Below are 21,730 nucleotides of genomic sequence, written 5' to 3'. Positions count from 1 at the left end.
TCATACTGCCCCTCAGGCCTTTGGGTCAGCACAGCATATTTGTGTGTATGTGTTTTTACCACACGTTTTTCTACTGCAGAAAATCCATTTAATAAAACAATGGATGAAACATTTTCAGTTGTGGTTGTTTTCTTAATTTTTTTTCATAAAACCTTACTTACCTAACTGTACTGATCTTTAATTGATTTGCATGTGTAATTTTGATGTTTCATATCATGTTTTTTAAGAGCTTGGAGTTTAGATGTATTAACTGCCAAAAAGACATTCACAGTCTGTGATGGTAAAACAGCACTGACATGAGTGGTAAATTAACTCTAGCATATACTATATTTCTCACTGAAAAATATATAAGCACTATAAAAGTATTACTGATAACACTGATAGTTATTTTTTTATTTCTGCAAGATATAATCATCAATGGGTTAGTGTTAAAATAACACTGTAGAGTTTTCCTTTAACATTACTAGAGTAACTAGATTAACACTAAAAGGGAGTTAAATTTCTAACACTACCAAGAGTGTTAAATTAACTCTATCCAGTGAGAATTATATAAACACTTTAAAAGTGTTAAAATTAACACTTACAGAGTTGATTTAACACTGACGATTTTGCTGGTGCTTAAAAAGTTTTCCAAAAAAATCTGTTAGCATGGAGGTCACCCCAAGATGCTAATTCTACAGTACATACACAATAGTGACCCTTGGGGATTTTTTTTTTTTTTACCTTATACCATCCGCCTCAAACCTGTCACAATTCCAGCTGAATGGAACTTTAATTATTGGTCAGTCTGTTGATCTGGATGTTATCAAGTAAATAGATGTTGTTTTTATCCCATGTAAAAAAAATAACTATTATAAATATTAAAATGTTTGGGTTGTGAAAAATTAGTAGTGGTGAATCACTCTACTGGTTCCACAGTTCCTCTCCACTGTGTGATTATCTGCGATGACCTTGTTAGAAGAAATAAAGTGCAATTTAAACTGATTTATTCATTTTAATCAGGAGCTAAAAAACAAACAAACCATCTTTTACTTAAAGTTCTTTTTATTACAGAGCTGAATACAAAACAAATACAGAACAAATTTAATTATGTAACAGAATGTGTAATAAAAAATTTAATAAACACATGAATCATGGCTTCATCTCCATCAATATTTATTTTACTGTATAGATTCTTATACAAGCATCAAATACAGTGAAGTGCAGAAACACACACCCACTCATGTACACTCACACACCCACTAAACCATTCACTAAACCATCCACTCACCCACTCATGTAAACACCGACTCACTCACTCACTCATGTACACATTCACTCACCCACCCAACCATTCACTCACCCACTCATGTACACACCGACTCACTCACTCACTCATGTACACACTCACTCACTCACCCACCCAACCATTCACTCACCCACTCATGTACACACCAACTCACTCACTCACTCATGTACACACCAACTCACTCACTCACGTACACACCAACTCACTCACTCACCAACCCACTCACTCACTCATGTACACACTCACTCACCCACCCAACCATTCACTCACCCACTCATGTACACACCGACTCACTCACTCACTCATGTACACACTCACTCACTCACCCACCCAACCATTCACTCACCCACTCATGTACACACCAACTCACTCACTCACTCATGTACACACCAACTCACTCACTCACGTACACACCAACTCACTCACTCACCAACTCACTCACTCACTCACTCACGTACACACCAACTCACTCACTCACCAACTCACTCACTCACCAACCCACTCACTCACTCATGTACACACCCACTCATTAAACCACTCACTCATGTACACACTGACTCACTCACCCACTCACCCACTCACTCACCAACCCACTCACTCACCAACACTCACTCACTCATGTACACACCAACTCACTCACCCACTCACTAAACCATTCACTCACCTACTCACTCATGTACACACCTACTCACTCACTCACCCACTCACTCATGTACACACCGACTCACTCACTCACTCACGTACACACCGACTCACTCACTCACCAACCCACTCACTCATGTACACACCGACTCACTCACCCACTCACTAGCCCACTCACTCACCCACTCATGTACACACCGACTCACTCACTCACTCATGTACACACCGACTCACTCACCCACTCACCAACCCACTCACTCACTCATGTACACACCGACTCACTCACCCACTCACTCACGTACACACTGACTCACTCACTAACCCACTCACTCACCCACTCACGTACACACCGACTCACTCACCCACTCACTCACTCATGTACACACTGACTCACTCACCCACTCACTCACTCACTTGTGTACACACCGACACTTTCACTCACTCACTCATGTACACACCCACTCACTTACTCACTCACTCACGTGCACTCACTCACCCAACCACTCATGTACACACCCACTCACTTACTCACTCACGTGCACAGACTCACTCACCCAACCACCCACCCACTCATGTACACACCCACTCACTTACTCACTCACGTGCACAGACTCACTCACCCAACCACCCACCCACTCATGTACACACCCACTCTTACTCACTCACTCACGTGCACTCACTCACCCAACCACTCATGTACACACCCACTCACTCACTTACTCACTCACGTGCACCGACTCACTCACCCAACCACTCATGTACACACCCACTCTTACTCACGTACACACTCACACACCCACTCGTGTACACACCGACTCACTATATACGAGGGTTCTTCAAAACATTTCCGTACTTTTTAAACTCTATTAAGAATCACTTTTCTACATCGTCTCCTTCTGATGCATTTTTCCCAGCGTCATACCATTGCTTGGTTGAGCTCGTAGCCGCTGATGCGCCGCTGCTTTCACATCATCATTACATGAAAATCTTCTTCCCCTTAAAGCTTCTTTCAGCCTCCAAAAATCTATATGTGTGTGAGTGTGTGTGTGTGTGTGTATTACACTGGCATGTGTGTATGTGTTTTTTGTATATTTAATGAGTGTGTATTAGATTAACGAGTGTGTATCTTCGGTTAGCGGTACAGGTGGATTAGCATTAGCTGTAGCTGGCACTCTCTGATCCTCTGACATTCTCTTCCTCTTTTTCAGAAAACAGAAACCAAGCAGACCAATCACAGCCAAAAGCCCCAACACTATGATCACACCCACTGCTACAGAACCTGTAACACACACACACACACACACACAATAAAATACAAAGAATTATACACACACAGGAAGTGCTCATGGTGAACAGTAATGTTGCTATAGGAATAGTCAGGTCACACGATGATCGTAAACTAGGGGTGTTAACAATGAACCGATCAGCTGATAATTGAGAATCATTATTTAATTAATGCTGTTATAACCTCTGTGTTTTTTCCTCTTGTTTCTGTTTGTCTTGGTGGAAGGACGTGTGTGAGCAGGGACGTTTTGGACAGCATTTAGACTGAGAGCCTTGCAGACTATTTGTGTATCCTAAAGTATTTATTTTCATTTACTGATTGTGTAAAAAAACAGATATGCTGAAAGGCAGGTGGTTTATAAGTTTCCTGAGTTCTCCTTGCTGCAGGAAGAAGATTTAGAGACTAGCCAGGATACAGCAATGCCAGCACTAGGACCAGCGCTGCCTGCAGGACAAAACACTGGAGCTCAGCCCGGAACTGTGCTGGAGAATGCTAAACCACTTGGGCCAGTTCCCTGAAGGTGATTTGACGTATGTCGGTGATGTGTGTCATGCCATGAATGTCAGCCGGTAAATCCAGTGCAACTCCAAATGTGACGACTTTCTTTAAACAAGACTCCATTTGAGCGGATTGGCATGGATCTTGTTGGGCCATTAGACTGATCAACACCAGTTTGCCCTTGTTAATCATTGTTGACTATGAAACCTGTAATTGCAAAATAGTGTTTTAATAAACAATTTCTGCAAAGAGCATCTCAGAGGTTTTATGTAATCCTCCAATCCTGAAAAAGATCCTGACTGACCAAGGCTTTTTTTATGTTGTGTATATTACTGGCTGCTTGAACACAAAAGAAAAATGGTTCAGAAACAATTGGTTACAATGATGGACATGGGGGTAACAGAATTATCAGAGTGATTGGAACAGCAGTACTATCCTTCTTTCCAAACATAGTGGGCAGGTCAGATTCTGTCTAGACTTCCTCTATGTCAATTCAGTGTCCAAATTTGATTTATATCCAATGCCTCACATTGATAAACTCCTGGACTGGTTTTATGCTGCTCTTTTATTTGACACTGGATTTGACCAAGGGCTACTGGCAGGTTCCCTTGTTGCCACAGTCTAGGAACAAAATCCCATTCGGCCTTTTCGGGGCACCGGCCACATTCCCATGCCTGGAATCCTGTTTGTATGCCTAGATATCTGGATGACAATATCTGATTAGGAGTGGAATATGCAACATGTGCAGATGGTCCTGAATTCCTTCGAGACAGAATGCAGTCATGGTCGGTCTGGCTAAGTGTGCAATTACACACACACAAAAAAAAAATGTAAAAAAAAAATGTTGCTTCAGGTTGAGAAACAAACACTGATTATGTGGATGTACTTGGTGAAATGATGCCTTTGCTGTTCCTGTCTAGTATATATAGATAACAGAAATTAATATTCATGTAAATGTTGATGTGGTTTCACTCTAGTGGACGTCATTTCAGTTTGGAGCAGCTAGTTATTTATTACTGCATTTATTGTAAAGCAATGGAGGGGAGGAGGTGACAAATATTGAAAGCAAAAAAGTCGATTTATTTACTTAGAAGTATTATTCACTCCCACCTGCTGGTAAAACACACCATGACATGCTTACTTATGGTAAATGCTAAAGATGCACAATTAGAATCGGAATGAACAGATTAATGATGTAAATTAGTGAGCAAGGTGGATTACTGAGCAAGAAGTTAATTTCTCAGTGACTTGGATTATATTCTGTAAACTATAAAATTCTTATAACAGTTCATTATAAACTTCTTAATTGTAAATAATGACATAATATACACACTTTTACAGTATATGAATAAATATACAGTATGCATAAACATTTTCTTTATTTCTTTATGTTTGTTGTTGGTTTTGTAAAAATGTTAAATTCAAGTTAAAAACTTCAAAATTTCTAATTTTTTTCAATTTCTCAAAACCACATTAATCATGTCATTGAACTTTGTGACCTTGTCTTTTAATTCCTCATTACTGACGACTGAGTGTAGATGCTGACTTAAATGTTCATATAAATAGGGATAGTCTGATCACACATTTTAAAACATTTTTAGGTTTATTTTACTTTATGCTAAAGGAACATTACTCCAACCTTTTTAACTAATTAGAAAATGATGAAGAGAGGTGTCCACAATAAAGCAAGCTTTGCGTTAAAATGTATTTTAGGATACTGTCCAAGAAAGCCAGTCAGTTTCAAAACCGGCACCCTAACCCGTGTTTACCTGTTTGAGGTGTCTCTGGTTCAACTCTTTCAAACAGTCCTCTTGCAAACACATCACTTTCTAAAATGACACAATACACAAACACACATGTTACACACACAATAAGTTCAGATTTACCCAAAAAGAAATGGATACCCCTTCTATTCGTCAATCTGACAATTTTAGCCACGCCCATTGCTTAAAGAAGCCAAGTATGGTAAAGGAGCAATAACCCTAACCCTAACCCTAACCCTAAATATAATGCAGTTTCTGTTTGTAATTGTCTGGTCATTTTAATCCCAGTCAAGTTTAACTCTGAGGTTACAGAAAACCATTCTAATGAATCATGCACTAACACTGACCATAAAACATTCAAAAAGGTTTGAGGATCATTCAGGAGTTTTTTGGGAGTATTAAATGCACTGAGGCTTCTCTTGGTTAGCAGTGGTTTTCTTTTGTTTTCCTTTACAGGATTACACTTGTAGTTTCTTCTTCAAATGGATCACATGCACAATGTAGCGTGCCTTATGTCCACTTTCTAAATGACAGGTCTGTTTACTTCTGGCTGGCGCCTGCTATATGCATCTTAACATTTAATCTCCTCACTCATTTCAGTTGTTTCTATCATTTTGTACAGTGTTATATTTATTATTTACATATATAACTTTTAATTGTTGTTTTAATTTACTTAGCAACGTTTGCCAGTCATGATAGTTAGCCAGGCAAGTTGGCTACAAGAAAAATACAGTACCATTTATGAGGATTTTAACTTTAATAAAAATAAATGTATTATTACCAATTATTGTTTATTATCAATCACTGTGTCTCACTTTTTAAAGATTTGCCACCTATGATCATTTCACTTATTGTCCTTTTAGTCCTTGATTCCACCATTAACATCACCAGTAACATTACATATGTAAATAAAGCCAAGCAAAGCTTGATACAATAAGTAGTGGGCTTGTAGTAGCTGATGAAACTGTTTTCTGTATGTGCTGTTTTTAAAGAAGTTTTAGCAGGTCAGCGACGGATTTAAGACAGTTGCAAGTTTTTTCGTTTAGAGATAACGGCTTTCACTTTGTGGAGTCCTTACATTTAGACAAATATAATGTATCGTTTCCTTTAACTCTCCTGGAATGGCTCTGATAATGGAATAGTGTTCCAGTAAAATCTTTAAGGACTGCTCATCTGTGATAGTAAGGGTTAAGGTCAGATTTCTATAGTGCTGATATGTGATTGTGTTACCTGTAACGTCTCTGCAGGCGTTTATACACTCATCTCTACTCTCAAACTTGTTGTCGTTCCCGCTGCAGCCTCCATACGTAAACCGAAAACATCTCTGCTTTAACGGATCATAAAACCACCGTGGCATGCTTGCCCTGCATGGTCCTGTCATGGGGGGGTCCACACATTGAGCTACACACACATGAACATACGCACATCATTATATACGCATTACTATGCAAATATTTCCTGATTACGTTAAGTAAAAACTGTAGAGCTTTGTGTCTGGAATTTTTAGAGCTGTGATGTGCTGGTGTACAGAGTTTTGATTCCTCAGTATAGATGATAAATAAATAGAATAATAACCATATTATTTGAAATGTTGTTATTAAAGAAAATATTATAGTTACTTACCTTTGTCTTCATCCACGCTGATCTCCAGTAACTGGCTCAGAGTCTTATTCACTAACACAAACACACAAAAACTGAAGTACATGTAGAACAATCTATACAAGTTATTATAATAATAATCTCTTTTGCATCTATTAAAGAAAAATGCTGATGGTGTCAATTAATCTAATAAAATTTTGTTGGATTAAAGTAAAACGTACACCCCCAAAATGCAGAGTGTGAGTTTCTTACATTTTCTTTGACTTTTATTTGATGTCGGACAGGATGAACCTGAGATATTTCATCTTTTATTTGCTCAACTTCGTTTCATTTATTAATAAACATCCATTCCTGTAACACATTCCAAAAAAAGTTGGGACGGGGCAATTTAGGGCTGTAATGAGGTAAAACACTAAATAATGATGTGATGTTAAACAGGTGATTGTGATCATGGTTTGGTACAAAAGCAGCATCCAGGAAAGTCTTCAGAGTCTCTGATGAGTAAAGATGATCAGAGGATCCAGTTTGTCCACAAATGTGTGAGAAAATGATTGAAATGTTTAAAAACAATGAACCTCAAAGAAAGATTGGAAGGGATTTGCATGTTCTCCCTCTACAGTGCAGAATATCATTAAATCTTTCAAGGAATCATTTCAGTGCGTAAAGGCCGAAGGTGCAAGCTTAATCTGAACGCTCGTGATCTTCCATCCCTCAGACGGCATCAAGAACCTCCACTCAACACTAGCTGATATAACCACATGGGTGAGGGATTAGTTTATCAAACCTTTATCAGCTCTACAATACAGAGTTACTGCACTAATCATACTGAACACTTTACTGTGTAAAAAAGAAGCCTCATGTTAACCATGTCCAGAAGCGGCGTCGAATTCTCTGGACTCTGAGGCATCTAGGATGGACCATCACACAGTGGAAACATGTATTGTAGTCAGACGAATCAGCATTCCAGGTCTTTTTTTGTGGAAAAAATGGACGCCGTGTGATCTGGACCAAAGACAAAAAGGATCCAGACTGTTATCAGCAACAAGTCCAAAAGCCAGGGTCTGTCATGGTATGGGGGTGTGTCAGTACCAGGGTCTGTCATGGTATGGGGGTGTGTCAGTACCAGGGTCTGTCATGGTATGGGGGTGTGTCAGTACCAGGGTCTGTCATGGTATGGGGGGGGTGTCAGTACCAGGGTCTGTCATGGTATGGGGGTGTGTCAGTACCAGGGTCTGTCATGGTATGGGGCGTGTCAGTGCCAGGGTCTGTCATGGTATGGGGCGTGTCAGTGCCAGGGTCTGTCATGGTATAGGGGCGTGTCAGTACAAGGGTCTGTCATGATATGGTGGTGTGTCAGTGCCAGGGTCTGTCATGGTATGGGGTGTGTCAGTACCAGGGTCTGTCATGGTATGGGGTGTGTCAGTACCAGGGTCTGTCATGGTATGGGGCGTGTCAGTGCCAGGGTCTGTCATGGTATGGGGCGTGTCAGTACCAGGGTCTGTCATGGTATGGGGGTGTGTCAGTACCAGGGTCTGTCATGATATGGTGGTGTGTCAGTGCCAGGGTCTGTCATGGTATGGGGGTGTGTCAGTGCCAGGGTCTGTCATGGTATGGGGCGTGTCAGTGCCAGGGTCTGTCATGGTATGGGGCGTGTCAGTGCCAGGGTCTGTCATGGTATGGGGCGTGTCAGTGCCAGGGTCTGTCATGATATGGTGGTGTGTCAGTGCCAGGGTCTGTCATGGTATGGGGGTGTGTCAGTACCAGGGTCTGTCATGATATGGTGGTGTGTCAGTGCCAGGGTCTGTCATGGTATGGGGCGTGTCAGTGCCAGGGTCTGTCATGGTATGGGGCGTGTCAGTACCAGGGTCTGTCATGGTATGGGGGTGTGTCAGTACCAGGGTCTGTCATGATATGGTGGTGTGTCAGTGCCAGGGTCTGTCATGGTATGGGGCGTGTCAGTGCCAGGGTCTGTCATGGTATGGGGCGTGTCAGTGCCAGGGTCTGTCATGATATGGTGGTGTGTCAGTGCCAGGGTCTGTCATGGTATGGGGGTGTGTCAGTACCAGGGTCTGTCATGGTATGGGGGTGTGTCAGTACCAGGGTCTGTCATGATATGGTGGTGTGTCAGTGCCAGGGTCTGTCATGGTATGGGGTGTGTCAGTACCAGGGTCTGTCATGGTATGGGGCGTGTCAGTGCCAGGGTCTGTCATGGTATGGGGTGTGTCAGTACCAGGGTCTGTCATGGTATGGGGTGTGTCAGTACCAAGGTCTGTCATAGTATGGGGGTGTGTCAGTACCAGGGTCTGTCATGGTATGGGGTGTGTCAGTACCAGGGTCTGTCATGGTATGGGGGTGTGTCAGTACCAGGGTCTGTCATGGTATGGGGTGTGTCAGTACCAGGGTCTGTCATGATATGGGGGTGTGTCAGTACCAGGGTCTGTCATGATATGGTGGTGTGTCAGTACCAAGGTCTGTCATGGTATGGGGGGGTGTCAGTACCATGGTCTGTCATGGTATGGGGGGGTGTCAGTACCAGGGTCTGTCATGGTATGGGGTGTGTCAGTACCAGGGTCTGTCATGGTATGGGGGTGTGTCAGTACCAGGGTCTGTCATGGTATGGGGGTGTGTCAGTACCAGGGTCTGTCATGGTATGGGGCGTGTCAGTGCCAGGGTCTGTCATGGTATGGGGTGTGTCAGTACCAGGGTCTGTCATGGTATGGGGTGTGTCAGTACCAGGGTCTGTCATGGTATAGGGGCGTGTCAGTGCCAGGGTCTGTCATGGTATGGGGCGTGTCAATGCCAGGGTCTGTCATGGTATGGGGGCGTGTCAGTACCAGGGTCTGTCATGGTATAGGGGTGTGTCAGTACCAGTGTCTGTCATGGTATGGGGGTGTGTCAGTGCCAGGGTCTGTCATGGTATGGGGGTGTGTCAGTACCAGGGTCTGTCATGGTATGGGGGTGTGTCAGTACCAGGGTCTCTCATGGTATGGGGTGTGTCAGTACCAGGGTCTGTCATGGTATAGGGGTGTGTCAGTACCAGGGTCTGTCATGATATGGTGGTGTGTCAGTGCCAGGGTCTGTCATGGTATGGGGGTGTGTCAGTGCCAGGATCTGTCATGGTATGGGGTGTGTCAGTACCAGGGTCTGTCATGATATGGTGGTGTGTCAGTGGCAGGGTCTGTCATGGTATGGGGGTGTGTCAGTACCAGGGTCTGTCATGGTATGGGGGTGTGTCAGTACCAGGGTCTGTCATGGTATGGGGCGTGTCAGTGCCAGGGTCTGTCATGGTATGGGGTGTGTCAGTACCAGGGTCTGTCATGGTATGGGGGCGTGTCAGTACCAGGGTCTGTCATGGTATGGGGGCGTGTCAGTGCCAGGGTTTGTCATGGTATAGGGGCGTGTCAGTGCCAGGGTCTGTCATGGTATAGGGGCGTGTCAGTGCCAGGGTCTGTCATGATATGGGGGTGTGTCAGTACCAGAGTCTGTCATGATATGGTGGTGTGTCAGTACCAAGGTCTGTCATGGTATGGGGGGGTGTCAGTACCATGGTCTGTCATGATATGGGGGTGTGTCAGTACCAGGGTCTGTCATGATATGGTGGTGTGTCAGTACCAAGGTCTGTCATGGTATGGGGGGGTGTCAGTACCATGGTCTGTCATGGTATGGGGTGTGTCAGTACCAGGGTCTGTCATGGTATGGGGGTGTGTCAGTACCAGGGTCTGTCATGGTATGGGGTGTGTCAGTACCAGGGTCTGTCATGGTATGGGGTGTGTCAGTACCAGGGTCTGTCATGGTATGGGGTGTGTCAGTACCAGGGTCTGTCATGGTATGGGGGTGTGTCAGTACCAGGGTCTGTCATGGTATGGGGTGTGTCAGTACCAGGGTCTGTCATGGTATAGGGTGTGTCAGTACCAGGGTCTGTCATGATATGGTGGTGTGTCAGTGCCAGGGTCTGTCATGGTATGGGGTGTGTCAGTACCAGGGTCTGTCATGGTATGGGGGGGTGTCAGTACCATGGTCTGTCATGATATGGTGGTGTGTCAGTGCCAGGGTCTGTCATGGTATGGGGGTGTGTCAGTGCCAGGGTCTGTCATGGTATGGGGTGTGTCAGTACCAGGGTCTGTCATGATATGGTGGTGTGTCAGTACCAAGGTCTGTCATGGTATGGGGGGGTGTCAGTACCAGGGTCTGTCATGATATGGTGGTGTGTCAGTGCCAGGGTCTGTCATGGTATGGGGGTGTGTCAGTACCAGGGTCTGTCATGGTATGGGGGTGTGTCAGTACCAGGGTCTGTCATGGTATGGGGCGTGTCAGTGCCAGGGTCTGTCATGGTATGGGGTGTGTCAGTACCAGGGTCTGTCATGGTATGGGGTGTGTCAGTACCAGGGTCTGTCATGGTATAGGGGCGTGTCAGTGCCAGGGTCTGTCATGGTATGGGGCGTGTCAGTGCCAGGGTCTGTCATGATATGGTGGTGTGTCAGTACCAAGGTCTGTCATGGTATGGGGGGGTGTCAGTACCATGGTCTGTCATGATATGGTGGTGTGTCAGTGCCAGGGTCTGTCATGGTATGCGGTGTGTCAGTGCCAGGGTCTGTCATGATATGGTGGTGTGTCAGTACCAAGGTCTGTCATGGTATGGGGGGGTGTCAGTACCATGGTCTGTCATGATATGGTGGTGTGTCAGTGCCAGGGTCTGTCATGGTATGGGGGTGTGTCAGTGCCAGGGTCTGTCATGGTATGGGGTGTGTAAGTACCAGGGTCTGTCATGATATGGTGGTGTGTCAGTACCAAGGTTTGTCATGGTATGGGGGGGTGTCAGTACCAGGGTCTGTCATGATATGGTGGTGTGTCAGTGCCAGGGTCTGTCATGGTATGGGGGTGTGTCAGTACCAGGGTCTGTCATGGTATGGGGGTGTGTCAGTGCCAGGGTTTGTCATGGTATGGGGTGTGTCAGTACCAGGGTCTGTCATGGTATGGGGTGTGTCAGTACCAGGGTCTGTCATGGTATGGGGCGTGTCAGTGCCAGGGTTTGTCATGGTATGGGGTGTGTCAGTACCAGGGTCTGTCATGGTATGGGGTGTGTCAGTACCAGGGTCTGTCATGGTATAGGGGCGTGTCAGTGCCAGGGTCTGTCATGGTATGGGGGCGTGTCAGTGCCAGGGTCTGTCATGGTATGGGGGGGTGTCAGTGCCAGGGTCTGTCATGATATGGTGGTGTGTCAGTACCAAGGTCTGTCATGGTATGGTGGTGTGTCAGTACCAGGGTCCGTCATGGTATGGGGGTGTGTCAGTACCAGGGTCTGTCATGGTATGGGGTGTGTCAGTACCAGGGTCTGTCATGATATGGTGGTGTGTCAGTGCCAGGGTCTGTCATGGTATGGGGTGTGTCAGTGCCAGGGTCTGTCATGATATGGTGGTGTGTCAGTACCAAGGTCTGTCATGGTATGGGGGGGTGTCAGTACCATGGTCTGTCATGATATGGTGGTGTGTCAGTGCCAGGGTCTGTCATGGTATGGGGGTGTGTCAGTGCCAGGGTCTGTCATGGTATGGGGGGGTGTCAGTACCAGGGTCTGTCATGGTATGGGGGTGTGTCAGTACCAGGGTCTGTCATGGTATAGGGGCGTGTCAGTGCCAGGGTCTGTCATGGTATGGGGGCGTGTCAGTGCCAGGGTCTGTCATGGTATAGGGGCGTGTCAGTGCCAGGGTCTGTCATGGTATGGGGCGTGTCAGTGCCAGGGTCTGTCATGGTATGGGGGTGTGTCAGTACCAAGGTTTGTCATGGTATGGGGGGGTGTCAGTACCAGGGTCTGTCATGGTATAGGGGCGTGTCAGTGCCAGGGTCTGTCATGGTATGGGGGTGTGTCAGTACCAGGGTCTGTCATGGTATAGGGGCGTGTCAGTGCCAGGGTCTGTCATGGTATGGGGCGTGTCAGTGCCAGGGTCTGTCATGGTATGGGGTGTGTCAGTACCAAGGTTTGTCATGGTATGGGGGGGTGTCAGTACCAGGGTCTGTCATGATATGGTGGTGTGTCAGTGCCAGGGTCTGTCATGGTATGGGGGTGTGTCAGTACCAGGGTCTGTCATGGTATGGGGTGTGTCAGTACCAGGGTCTGTCATGGTATAGGGGCGTGTCAGTGCCAGGGTCTGTCATGGTATGGGGGCGTGTCAGTGCCAGGGTCCGTCATGGTATGGGGCGTGTCAGTGCCAGGGTCTGTCATGGTATGGGGTGTGTCAGTACCAGGGTCTGTCATGGTATGGGGTGTGTCAGCACCAGGGTCTGTCATGGTATAGGGGCGTGTCAGTGCCAGGGTCTGTCATGGTATAGGGGCGTGTCAGTGCCAGGGTCTGTCATGGTATGGGGTGTGTCAGTACCAGGGTTTGTCATGGTATGGGGTGTGTCAGTACCAGGGTCTGTCATGGTATAGGGGCGTGTCAGTACCAGGGTCTGTCATGGTATGGGGTGTGTCAGTGCCAGGGTTTGTCATGGTATGGGGTGTGTCAGTGCCAGGGTTTGTCATGGTATGGGGGGGTGTCAGTACCAGGGTCTGTCATGGTATGGGGTGTGTCAGTGCCAGGGTTTGTCATGGTATGGGGGGGTGTCAGTACCAGGGTCTGTCATGGTATGGGGTGTGTCAGTGCCAGGGTTTGTCATGGTATGGGGTGTGTCAGTGCCAGGGTCTGTCATGGTATGGGGGGGTGTCAGTACCAGGGTCTGTCATGGTATGGGGTGTGTCAGTGCCAGGGTTTGTCATGGTATGGGGGGGTGTCAGTACCAGGGTCTGTCATGGTATGGGGTGTGTCAGTGCCAGGGTTTGTCATGGTATGGGGGGGTGTCAGTACCAGGGTCTGTCATGGTATGGGGTGTGTCAGTGCCAGGGTTTGTCATGGTATGGGGGGGTGTCAGTACCAGGGTCTGTCATGGTATGGGGTGTGTCAGTGCCAGGGTTTGTCATGGTATGGGGGGGTGTCAGTACCAGGGTCTGTCATGGTATGGGGTGTGTCAGTGCCAGGGTTTGTCATGGTATGGGGGGGTGTCAGTACCAGGGTCTGTCATGGTATGGGGTGTGTCAGTACCAAGGTCTGTCATGGTATGGGGTGTGTCAGTGCCAGGGTTTGTCATGGTATGGGGGGGTGTCAGTACCAGGGTCTGTCATGGTATGGGGGCGTGTCAGTACCAGGGTTTGTCATGGTATGGGGTGTGTCAGTACCAGGGTTTGTCATGGTATGGGGTGTGTCAGTACCAAGGTCTGTCATGGTATGGGGTGTGTCAGTGCCAGGGTTTGTCATGGTATGGGGGGGCGTCAGTACCAGGGTCTGTCATGGTATGGGGGCGTGTCAGTGCCAGGGTCCGTCATGGTATAGGGGCGTGTCAGTGCCAGGGTTTGTCATGGTATGGGGGTGTGTCAGTACCAGGGTCTGTCATGGTATGGGGGCGTGTCAGTACCCAGTACCAGGGTTTGTCATGGTATGGGGTGTGTCAGTACCAGGGTTTGTCATGGTATGGGGTGTGTCAGTACCAAGGTCTGTCATGGTATGGGGGGGTGTCAGTACCAGGGTCTGTCATGGTATGGGGTGTGTCAGTGCCAGGGTTTGTCATGGTATGGGGTGTGTCAGTACCAGGGTTTGTCATGGTATGGGGTGTGTCAGTACCAAGGTCTGTCATGGTATGGGGGTGTGTCAGTGCCAGGGTTTGTCATGGTATGGGGGTGTGTCAGTACCAGGGTCTGTCATGGTATGGGGTGTGTCAGTACCAGGGTTTGTCATGGTATGGGGGGTGTCAGTACCAGGGTTTGTCATGATATGGTGGTGTGTCAGTGCCAGGGTCTGTCATGGTATGGGGGTGTGTCAGTACCAGGGTCTGTCATGGTATGGGGTGTGTCAGTACCAGGGTTTGTCATGGTATGGGGTGTGTCAGTACCAAGGTCTGTCATGGTATGGGGTGTGTCAGTACCAGGGTTTGTCATGGTATGGGGTGTGTCAGTACCAGGGTTTGTCATGGTATGGGGTGTGTCAGTACCAGGGTCTGTCATGGTATGGGGTGTGTCAGTACCAGGGTTTGTCATGGTATGGGGTGTGTCAGTACCAAGGTCTGTCATGGTATGGGGGTGTGTCAGTGCCAGGGTTTGTCATGGTATGGGGGTGTGTCAGTACCAGGGTCTGTCATGGTATGGGGGTGTGTCAGTACCAGGGTCTGTCATGGTATGGGGTGTGTCAGTACCAGGGTTTGTCATGGTATGGGGGGTGTCAGTGCCAGGGTTTGTCATGGTATGGGGGTGTGTCAGTACCAGAAAAGTACATTGAGCTCCTAGAGCAACATGTGCTGCCTTCAAGACGTCGTCTTTTCCAGGGACGTCCAGCATTTTTAAACAAGACGATGCAAATCCACCTGCTGCACACATTACGAAGGCACAGCTGCAAAAGAAGAGGGTACGGGTACTGGACTGGCCTACTTGCAGTCCTGACCTGTCCCCAATAGAGAACGTGTGGAGAATTTTGAAACAACGACGACCCCCCGTACTGCTGCACATCTTAAGACGTGTTTGCAGGAAGAACGAGACAGAATAAAAGCTGAAAGACTAAATCACTCGCTCTCCTCGGTGCCAAAACCTCTTTTAAGTGGTGAAAAGGAACAACGACATTACAAAGTGGTAAATGCTTTACTGTCCCAACTGTTTTTGGAATGCAGGAATGGGTGTTTATTAATAAATGAAATGAAGTTGAGCAGTTAAAAGATTAAATATCTCAGGTTCATCCTGTCTGACATCAAATAAACGTCAAAGTCAGTGTAATAAAGTTTTTTTTTTATTATGTACACTTTCCATGCTGTCCCAACTTTTTCTAATTTGGGGTTGTACTTAAATAAAATCCACACAAACATCAACAAAAAATATCTGTCAGAGTGTTTATAAATGTGTGTGTGTGTGTGTGTATCAGTGTTTATATGTAGGATTCTTTTTTTGCTGTGTTTAATGTGTGTGTATATGTTTGTTTATTAGTGTATACTTGTTGTGTATAAGTGTGTATAAATGTGTGTGTATGTTTGTGTAAGACATTTGTTAGACGTACAGTGTTGACAGTTCTCCTCGTCTGACGCGTCGCTGCAATGATTCAGTCCATCACATTCCAAACTTTTATCTACACAACAACCACTGCTGCAAACAAACTGTCCCTCCTCACACACAGAATTACACACTGTACACACACACACACACACACACACACAGAGAGGTAACATGAGTGTTGGGATTAGTGTGTATCAGTATGATGTTGATGATGTAAATTAATTTACCTTCAGCTGTGGCTTTAATTTTTCTGCTCTCATGAGGCACTACAAAAAAAACATCAACATGTACAATTACATACGGTTCCTTATACACTGTATGGCCAAAAGTATGTAGACACCTAAACATGAGCTGGTTGGGCATCCGATTCCAAAATCATGCATATTAATATGAAATTGCATAAATATACACTTACTAAGCAATTTATTAGGAACATTATACTAATATCGGAACAGCCTCTATTTGTTTAAAATCAGTCATAATTCATGCTATTAATTTCACAAGATGTAAATATTCCTTTATCAAATATTTATTCCTTTAACTAATATTCCTCTAACCCTAACCCTAACATTCTGCTCCATGTTGACATGATTGCGTCACACCGTTTTACAGATTTTTAAGATGTGAATCTTATGTTCCCATTATAAGGTGGTCAATTGTGGCCTTAAAGGGAGGCACATGTTCAGCAACAAAACTTAACAACTACTCAACAATAAAACAGACTGTGGTAATGTGATGACTGATTGGCATTAACAAGCACAAAGTGTGCTAAAAAAATGTCCCACACTGTTACACCGCCCCCACCAGCCTGGACAACCATACATGAGCCTTTGCAGAAATCAATTTTCATCAGACCAGGCTACATTTTTCTAAGTTTAACTGTTTAGTTTTGGTGAGTCTGTACTCAATGCAGTCTAATCTTCCCGTTTATAGCTTTTTAGGTTTACTGTGAATATAAATAATGTCTTATTAAAATACATTTTGTAAAACTGAAATATGAATCGTGGGCCCTTTGTCTGTTAGCTGAGGTAGTATTAGAATAGTAAACAGCATAAATTAGTAATGATAGTTACAGGAGGCGTTGTTACAGGCGTCCACACATTCCTGCTGAGAGAGGTAGTTGTTGCTGTTGGGTTTACATCCTCCAAAAATGAACTTCATGCAAACTCCTGATGCTGCATTAAAGTACCAACGAGGAAAAGAACCACGACATGGACCCATCTTCATCGGTGTCAAACAGTGAACTATATAAACAGGAGAAAAAATTTTAACACAACGTGTACTAAACATACTAAAGATACATTTTAAAATTTGTATTATATTTTATATTGTTTTACCACCAGGTTATACTGGACTGGGCTGCAGTGAGTTTGCTTTCTCCGGGATCACAAGCAGTAACACATCTGACAGGACACCAATCCACCGCAGGGCCTCAGCCATCCCCTCAGACATAGCTAATCATGTCTGTATATCCCTGACCAGCTAACAGTTCAACTGGGGATTCGAACCCTGGATTCCAGCGATTATGGGATAATGTAATTATTTACTGTGCCACCTGAGCACCTTCCAAAACATCCTCCAGGACATTCTTAAGATGTGAAACTGAGCTTGTGACACATCCCATATTAAAACCATGTGTATTAATAAGACGTCACCTTTGTTTGTCTGTAACAGTCTTCACTCTTCCACAAAGTTGAATCAGTTCATCTGGACACAAGTTTGTTGTAGAGATACGTTTCGTCACTCAATCTGAACTTCAGACTGAAGAAGTCATTCGGATTGAGTGACGAAACGTATCTCTACAACAAACTTGTGTCCAGATGAACTGATTCAACTTTGTGGATTTGTGTACCTGGATTATTGAGCATGCATCAACAGAGTCTTCACTCTTCTTTTCACAAAATTTTAAAGTGTGTCTGTCTGAATTTTTGCCCTTTCATTTAAATGAACACTGATGTTGAACCATCAACATTTTTTTCATCCCAGAGGTGTTCTTTAGGATTGAGGTCATAGCTTTGAGTAGGCCACTGGAGTTCATACACTACACAAAAACAACAAACCATGTCTTTATGGGCCTTTTTATGATCAGGGATGCAGTCATGCTGAAACACAAAGGAACCCTCCCTAAACTATATAGGCTGTAAGGAGTGTAAAAAAGTGTAGCAGAACCACCTAAACTCAACTCTTTGATATAAAATCTCATGAGATAAAGGTTTACCTCTATTACCCAGTAGTGGTGAAGAGCATTCTTATTGTTTCCTACAGTTTCAGTACAACTACATGTCTGAACCTGCACTCATTAATGCTGCAACACTCACAACACCAACACACCTGTATTATTCACCATAACACTGTGTGTGTATATTTGAACTTTACACTGACTTAACAAATGTAATCTTCCTTACACACACACACACACACACACACACACACACACACACACACACACACACATACACACACAAGTTAAACCTGTTCTGTACAATTCAGAAAGGAGTGGCATCGAAGGTTAAGTAAGTCAAAAATATACAGACAGCAACTTGTATGAATGATGTAGAGATGTAAGAAAATTCTGTCCATAAATATAACTAGTCTGACTTCACTTTTGACTGAGGCTGGAAAGAAAACTTAAACTGTCACATTATGCTGAAAGGAAATTTGTAAAAATGGACAAATATAATTTAAGAACCACCATCATTTCTATATTAAAAATCAGCACTTTAGAGCTCAACTGAAGGTTATTTTCTCTGTATCCTAGTCTTTAAACCCTTTTAAAGTATAAATCTAAAGTGTTTTTACTGTGGACAGTATATCTACAGTAGGTTTCAGCAGCTCACAAAGCAAACCTGATTTTTAATTGTGATTCTTGAAGTACAACTGACCATCTCCGTTTTAGGTGGTGCAGTCAAATAACTGAAATGAAGGAATATTTTTTATAAAGATTAATTTCTTGTTTCAATTCAGTCATAAAAAAATAAAAAACAGTTACCAAGGCAGCTGTGAAATGCATGTTCTATGTTTGTAGACTTTTAACCTAAACTGTAAAGGAAATTTAGAAAAGAGATCCCCTCACTGACATGTCATGAAGGTGAAAGACAAATAATGACCCTATAAGAACTTTGCAGTTGACCCAGGTTGTGTTGGTTGCCAGAAGGTCATATGTTTAAATCTTGTAGCACCATTAGCACATCATACTGATTAGATAAAAGAATGAGAATATAATTGGATCTAATGTGAGAAGTGATAAAAAGATTAATGACTTACGTTCTGATTGTTCAGGTGTTAGAACCAGTACTGTGACAGAGGTGGAATCTGATTGGCCAGCTGAATCAGTGACTGTTAGCTGAAACTTATAAACTCCAGGATAAAGGTTGGAGAGCTGCCGCTGATCTAAGTACTGAGTTTTCTACAAAAATAAATATTAAATACAGTAATTATACATTCAGTAGTTTTTACACTAGACTGCACATCAACTCTAGAATTACAGTACAAAGTAAAAAAAATCCCACAAGGCTCCTGAGAGAAACATTCCAAATAAGTTTGAATCCTTAATTTAGTCCATGGATGGAAGGTTGTAACCCTAGATTTACACTGACTGTAATAACTGTGTAAGGAACAGTAAATGTGAAATGTTTTGCTGTCAGTAACAGGTAATAAGCAGGATGGTACTGCGTCAAATATGCCCAGACTACTGCTGGTAAGCTCTTACCTCAGTACCATGGAAAGCATTTTCACATCAGGGTGGTATGGTACCTGCACTATTGTTAACAAGAAAGATTCATCAGCTTTTCTCATAAAATCACTGGGCTACAGCTTTAGCTGTCAAGATCTGTGAAGCAAATACATGGACCCCAGTCACCAGTAGCAAGTGGTACTGGTCTATCATCATTTGCACCAATATGTGGAGGAACAGCTTTTAGCTTAGGACCATTATGGCACTTAACACAACATCCATATACATGTCCACTGACTACACCACACATCACAAACGTAATATAAACAGTGTTTTTATAGATGACTTGCACGCATGGCACCACCACACTAATCAGACTCTAACCCCCAACACTGTTGATATTTGCTGTTATAGCTGTACTATAATATTTACTGCTGTTTTGTGCTCTGTGATGGACTAGTTTGCACAATTATTTTAGTATTTTCTTCTTGATTATTCAAAACAAAACATGAAGACTGTTAAACTCTAGGCAAAGAACCAAATAACAGCATTTAAAAGAACTGTCAACACTATTAATAAATCGGAATCTTTTGTTATTTTCTCTCTAACATCGATTAATTAGTATTATTTATTTAAACCCTTTAAAAAAAGGGTCAGTGATAGCTCAGTGGTTAAGGTACTGGACTAGTAAACAGAAGGTTGCCGGTTCAAGCCCCGCCACCACCAAGTTGCCACTGTTGGGTCCCTGAGCAAGGCCCCTAACCCTCAATTGCTCATCGTGTTCCGCTCACTGTGTAAGTCGTTTTGGATAAAAGCGTCTGCTAAATGCTGAAAATGTAAATGTAAAAAACAAATTCCTAAAGGTAGTATACATGTCATAGTCTCCATTTTTATATGAAATGGGGGTGTGTGTGTGTGTGTATGTGAAAGAGCGCAAGAGTGTGTATGTGTTACTGTGTACTTGTGTTTACTTGTGTTTTACCTCCATGATTACAGATTTGTTTCCTTTCAGGAGGATCCATTCGTATTTTGTGATGTTTCTGTCGTCCCAGCTCTCAATACCGTTCAGTACAGCTCTCTCACCAGATCTGATTACCACGTCTGATCCTGCATTCGCTATTGGATGCCGGTCCACCTCCCCTATAATAAATACAGTCAAATAAATGCTTTACATGCAGCCCTGACAATACATGTACACAATGATGAAAATAAAGTACCTGTGCCAGTGTCTAATGTACCCAGAACCTGTAGCTCTGTATGTCATGTACCTGTGTGTGATGTGTACAGTACCTGAGTGAAGGGAGGGTGAAGCCAGGTAGCGCTGGTACACCTGGTCCAGAATGAAGCTGTTGAAACCAGGTTTACGTGAGAAGCTGCAGACGAACTGGTTCCGGTGCAGACAATCAAACAAAAAACAATATGTCGTATTCTGCCACAGCTGGATCAGGGCCAGGTTACACTGCGCATGTGCACAGCAGGACTTCAAACACTCAGCGCGAGTGTTTACAGTCGGGTTATCGATGTAGGTAGCGCCGTCGGTCACGCTCTTTTCTGTGTTCAAAATAAAGTCCTGCCGCCCTTCCTCAAACTCTTTACTGCACTCCTGAGCCGCCTCTGATCCTTCCGCCCCGCGCGCCCAGGTGTGGACCAGCAACAGCACGAGCGCCATCGCGCGCACAACATCCATCTCTAACATAAAACTAACAATAATAAATACAAAACAAACCCACTCAGCACTAAAATCTGCTTGTACACGCGCCTTTCCGTTTCTGTGCTCGCGTTATATGTGGGTAATAAAAAGTAAATAAAAAATGCGACCTTTAATCGGTTCTGCTTGCGCCAGTTCAGGTGAGTCTTTACCTGTACACTCCAGTCAGGAAGTACAGCATTGCGTGACGTCATACCACGTCAATAATTCCGC

The 21,730-nt window shown here is 44.4% G+C and overlaps 1 protein-coding gene across 1 annotated transcript; it reads right to left on the bottom strand.

The window, feature by feature from the left end:
- Window positions 1-1,152: 1,152 nt before the first annotated feature.
- spint1b (serine peptidase inhibitor, Kunitz type 1 b) lies at window positions 1,153-21,478 on the bottom strand. Its single transcript, XM_063001504.1, has 10 exons — window positions 21,100-21,478; window positions 20,792-20,949; window positions 19,401-19,542; window positions 17,210-17,380; window positions 16,364-16,402; window positions 16,141-16,266; window positions 7,100-7,150; window positions 6,707-6,877; window positions 5,483-5,542; window positions 1,153-3,209 (listed from the first exon to the last, which is right to left on the bottom strand). The coding sequence occupies exons 1-10, from the start codon at window positions 21,476-21,478 to the stop codon at window positions 3,037-3,039; spliced, it is 1,470 nt and encodes a 489-aa protein (XP_062857574.1). The 3' UTR covers window positions 1,153-3,036.
- Between the last annotated feature and the right edge of the window lie 252 nt (window positions 21,479-21,730).

The sequence above is a fragment of the Trichomycterus rosablanca genome, chromosome 9 (genome assembly GCF_030014385.1).
Source record: "Trichomycterus rosablanca isolate fTriRos1 chromosome 9, fTriRos1.hap1, whole genome shotgun sequence".
Classification (NCBI taxonomy): Eukaryota; Metazoa; Chordata; class Actinopteri; order Siluriformes; family Trichomycteridae; genus Trichomycterus; species Trichomycterus rosablanca.
The sequence above is the reverse complement of the archived record's forward strand: the minus strand, read 5'-3'. Positions and strand labels throughout refer to the sequence as shown.

Coding starts and splice junctions, on each gene's coding strand:
- spint1b (XM_063001504.1), bottom strand. CDS start 21,478: ATGGCGCTCGTGCTGTTGCTGGTCCACACCTGGGCGCGCGGGGCGGAA. Junction 16,267..16,363: donor AATTAAAGCCACAGCTGAAG/GTAAATTAATTT, acceptor GTGTGTGTACAG/TGTGTAATTCTGTGTGTGAG. Junction 5,543..6,706: donor CGCCTGCAGAGACGTTACAG/GTAACACAATCA, acceptor GTGTCATTTTAG/AAAGTGATGTGTTTGCAAGA.